Source organism: Apodemus sylvaticus, chromosome 5, assembly GCF_947179515.1.
Source record: "Apodemus sylvaticus chromosome 5, mApoSyl1.1, whole genome shotgun sequence".
NCBI lineage: Eukaryota > Metazoa > Chordata > Mammalia > Rodentia > Muridae > Apodemus > Apodemus sylvaticus.
This window is the reverse complement of record NC_067476.1, coordinates 3,261,071-3,264,403: the sequence shown is the minus strand read 5'-3', so window position 1 is coordinate 3,264,403 and position 3,333 is coordinate 3,261,071. Positions and strand designations below refer to the sequence as shown.

At 47.5% G+C, this 3,333-nt stretch overlaps 1 protein-coding gene across 1 annotated transcript; it reads right to left on the bottom strand.

Annotated features, from left to right (window-relative positions):
• Nucleotides 1-329: 329 nt before the first annotated feature.
• On the bottom strand, nt 330-2,881 carry Il1f10 (interleukin 1 family member 10). The gene is made up of 4 exons (XM_052181029.1): nt 2,850-2,881; nt 1,257-1,342; nt 802-929; nt 330-542 (listed from the first exon to the last, which is right to left on the bottom strand). The coding sequence occupies exons 1-4, from the start codon at nt 2,879-2,881 to the stop codon at nt 330-332; spliced, it is 459 nt and encodes a 152-aa protein (XP_052036989.1).
• Between the last annotated feature and the right edge of the window lie 452 nt (nt 2,882-3,333).

Sequence of the window (3,333 nt, the reverse complement as noted above, 5' to 3'; positions counted from 1 at the left end):
CAGAAAAATCCAGAACCTGTGTCAGAAGAGCTCTCACAATTTCCAGTTTCTAGAAACCATTGTTACCAGTTTATGGTCCTTATCCCCATTCTTACATTTAGTGCCAAAGTTTGTCCCAGTCTCTCTCTGACTCCTTCCTTCTCGTGAGGCCAGTGGGCCCAAATGGACCACAAAGGAAAAGCCCCGTAGCCATTTAATGTAACACAGTCACAGATTCTGGGGATTAAGACCTAGACATCTTTGGTGAATCCTTATTCTGCTTTCCAGAGAGGCTGAGCAAGAAGACCTCAGTTTGGGGGCACTAGGCTATACCCCAGCCTCATGCCTCCTTACCGACTCTGCTCAAAGTAGAATTCGGTATGGGTAGAGGGCTCACTCTCTTTGGTGAGCTGCACTGGCTGCTGGGGTTCAGCTGGGCCACAGAGAAACCAGCCAGGACAGGCAGCAGCCTCAAGCCTGAAGGCAGAGCCCAAGCTTCTCTGGAAAAAGGTGAAGCGGGTGGTTTGTTCACCTCCCTTGTACAGGTCCTCGATGTTCACATCCTGTGGGGAGAGGGAGACAGCTGTGAGATGAGACGAGTACTCTGGTTGGGATGTCTGCCTCGGAGACTTGGCCAAAGAAGGACTCAAAAGGGAAGAGTTTTTCCACAGAGATGTTCTTTTTGTAGATCCCCAAAGGCAAGAGTCCCTCAGATGGAGGCAAAGAGAGATAGATGGGAAACAAGAGAGGGGACATGGGGGTACAAAGATGTCATTACGTCCCAGTGGCAGGGCTGACTCTGCAGTGAGGTGGGTGTCTCACCTCCAGCTGCAGGAGAGGCCCCTCTCTTGTCTTCACACAGGCCAGGCAGCAGCTTCCTCCCTGGATCCCCAGGAAGATGGGGACCTTGGAGCGGTCCAGGCCTCGGTTAGGAAGGATACAGACCTTCTCTGGGAGGTAAGACAGAGTGCAATTCAGTCACTGCGGGGACCACAGGGGGCAGGTTTTTTATCAAGATAAGACTCAGCTAGGAGCTGCTGGGTCTGACCCCATTTGGCTCATTTCTGTGTGGAGACTGCAGGGAAAATGGAATTCACTTGGACAGGGAGACACTGCCCCTACCTCGTCTCCTTATCACTGGGGCAATATTCTCATGTTTCTAGAGATATAATCGAAGGTAAGAATCAAGGGCCTGTGGCAGATGGACACCGAACAAGTCCTGGAAGAGAGCTACCGTCCAACACCCATCTCCCCACTCCCTGCCGTTGGAAGCTCACCTGGACTACAGTTGTCTGAATCAGGGTCTCCCACCAGGAGCTGGCCATTCCGTGTGTACAAAGTCTTTTGATGAGCGTCTTTGATTCTGAAATAGGAGGGCAAGGTTAATGACCCACTGCCCTCAGGGATCATTGTCCCCTTCAGTCTCTGTACTACCTCACAGGACCGCCACATGGAGCCTTTGGCGAATTGTTTCCAGAGAGGAGAGGGACACTGCTCCAATAAGGGTAGAAACAGTTTCATCCCAAAGCAAGAGCAATCTTCCTAGGCTCAGGATTGTCAGAGGCTCTGGAAGTGACAATAGGTTGTGTCTTCTCATGAGGGAATTGAGGGGGTTTTCATGACTGTCTGAGTAGTTGCTATGAAGCTCAGGTATCCTGGAGATACAATGAGCCCTATCGATGAGGTTTCTGGGCTTGATTTAATTTTTTAAATAAATAGTAACACTGATTAATGAAAGTACTGAAGATGTAATAACTGTGACTTGCTTTGTAAAATTAAAAAAAAAACGTTTTGTAGAAAATTCACAAATCAGAAATTGGAAAATAAAAAAAGTCTATGTCCCTAGACTCTGGGCCCATTCTGGCTATGATGAGGTACACTCTGGGTGGAATTCATATAGGAGGCCAACCCAGAACTAGATCAGGGCCTGATTAGTCACTGGTAATACCCATTGATCTAATGACCTGCCTGGGAGGGTAAGTATGCACCAGGGAAGCTGGGGAGAAACTGTCATGCACTTGAAACATTAAAATTATGCCTGGTATTAACCTAGTTGCCCGGCTGGTTTCAGAGATACCCATCAGTTGCACTCAGGGCCCTGGGAGCTCACAATGCATTTGAGAGAAGAACCCCGGGACCAAAGCCACCGCTTCTGGGAGTCTTTTCTCTCTCTGCAACAGTTGGCAATAGCAAAAAATAGCTCATGTATTATTTTTAAAGCAGGCTCACTTGTGCATTAAGAACAAAGGTCTGCACAGATCTCACCACCTGGCATTTTTCTCAGACTTTGGGAACTGGGACTTAACAGTTGACCCACTGGAAACATTTAGATACCACTCAGTTATTGTCAAAGATGCAAGTTTGGTGGTACACACTTTAACCCTAGCGCTTGGGAAGCAGATCTCTGTGAGGTCGTGGTCACTAACTGTACATAGTGAGAGCTCCGGGGCTATATAGTGAGACTTGTTTGTTGTTGTTGTTGATCAGGTATCAATCAAGGTTACCATAAAGGTGCTGTTTCTGGGACTCAAGATTGTCTGAGTTTTCTAAGAACTAGCTAATTAAGTTCAGAGAACAGGGAGTCTGATCCCACTATCTGATTTTGGGTAGTTTCATGGCATGAGGAAAATTGTATAACCTTGTGGTGCTTCAGTTCCCAGGTCTATAAAATGAACTAATCAATACCACTCTTACAGTTGTTTCAGTCTGCCACCAGGAAAGAGGGCTGTTGTGATTGACAAAGATGAAGACCAATTATTCAATGCTTGAGATTTCTGTGGCTAGAGGGAACTTTGTTCCTTTGACTCTGCCTTTTCCCTTCTCATGTGATCTCCAGGCCCCTTGACTGAGAGATTGCCAAGATTACTTACATGTAGTATCTTGCCATGGGAAGAGAGCACATTCTTGCAGTTGGGAGTGTCTGGTCTTCACTGAGGCAAAGAAGAAAAAGGCTTTCAGAAAAACAGTGTATTTGGGTGGGGGGGGCAGACACACTGGGCTCAGAATTACCCAGCCACAAGCTATCCCCGCCCCTAGGTATTACAGAATCCACAAAGGCTTTCCCAGCCCTCCAAGTTGCAGGCATCCAGTCTTTTCCTTATTCCTGGTCTTTAGATAGGGTTTTGCCTTGTGTGCTGAAACTGGTTCCCAGACTCTAGAAAACAGATTCACCCAAATAGCCTACAAGCTCACTTTCCAGACTTAGGGTGGGTGCCCTGGGATAAACTCAGAACAGATCCAGTCCCATTCTCCAACCTGGCCTGCAAGAAGGTCAGCTTGGTCTGCCCTCCTTATCTAGCAGGGAGAAAGATATTTAACACTCAGCACATAGGGAAGAGTACCTTAGCTAGGGAG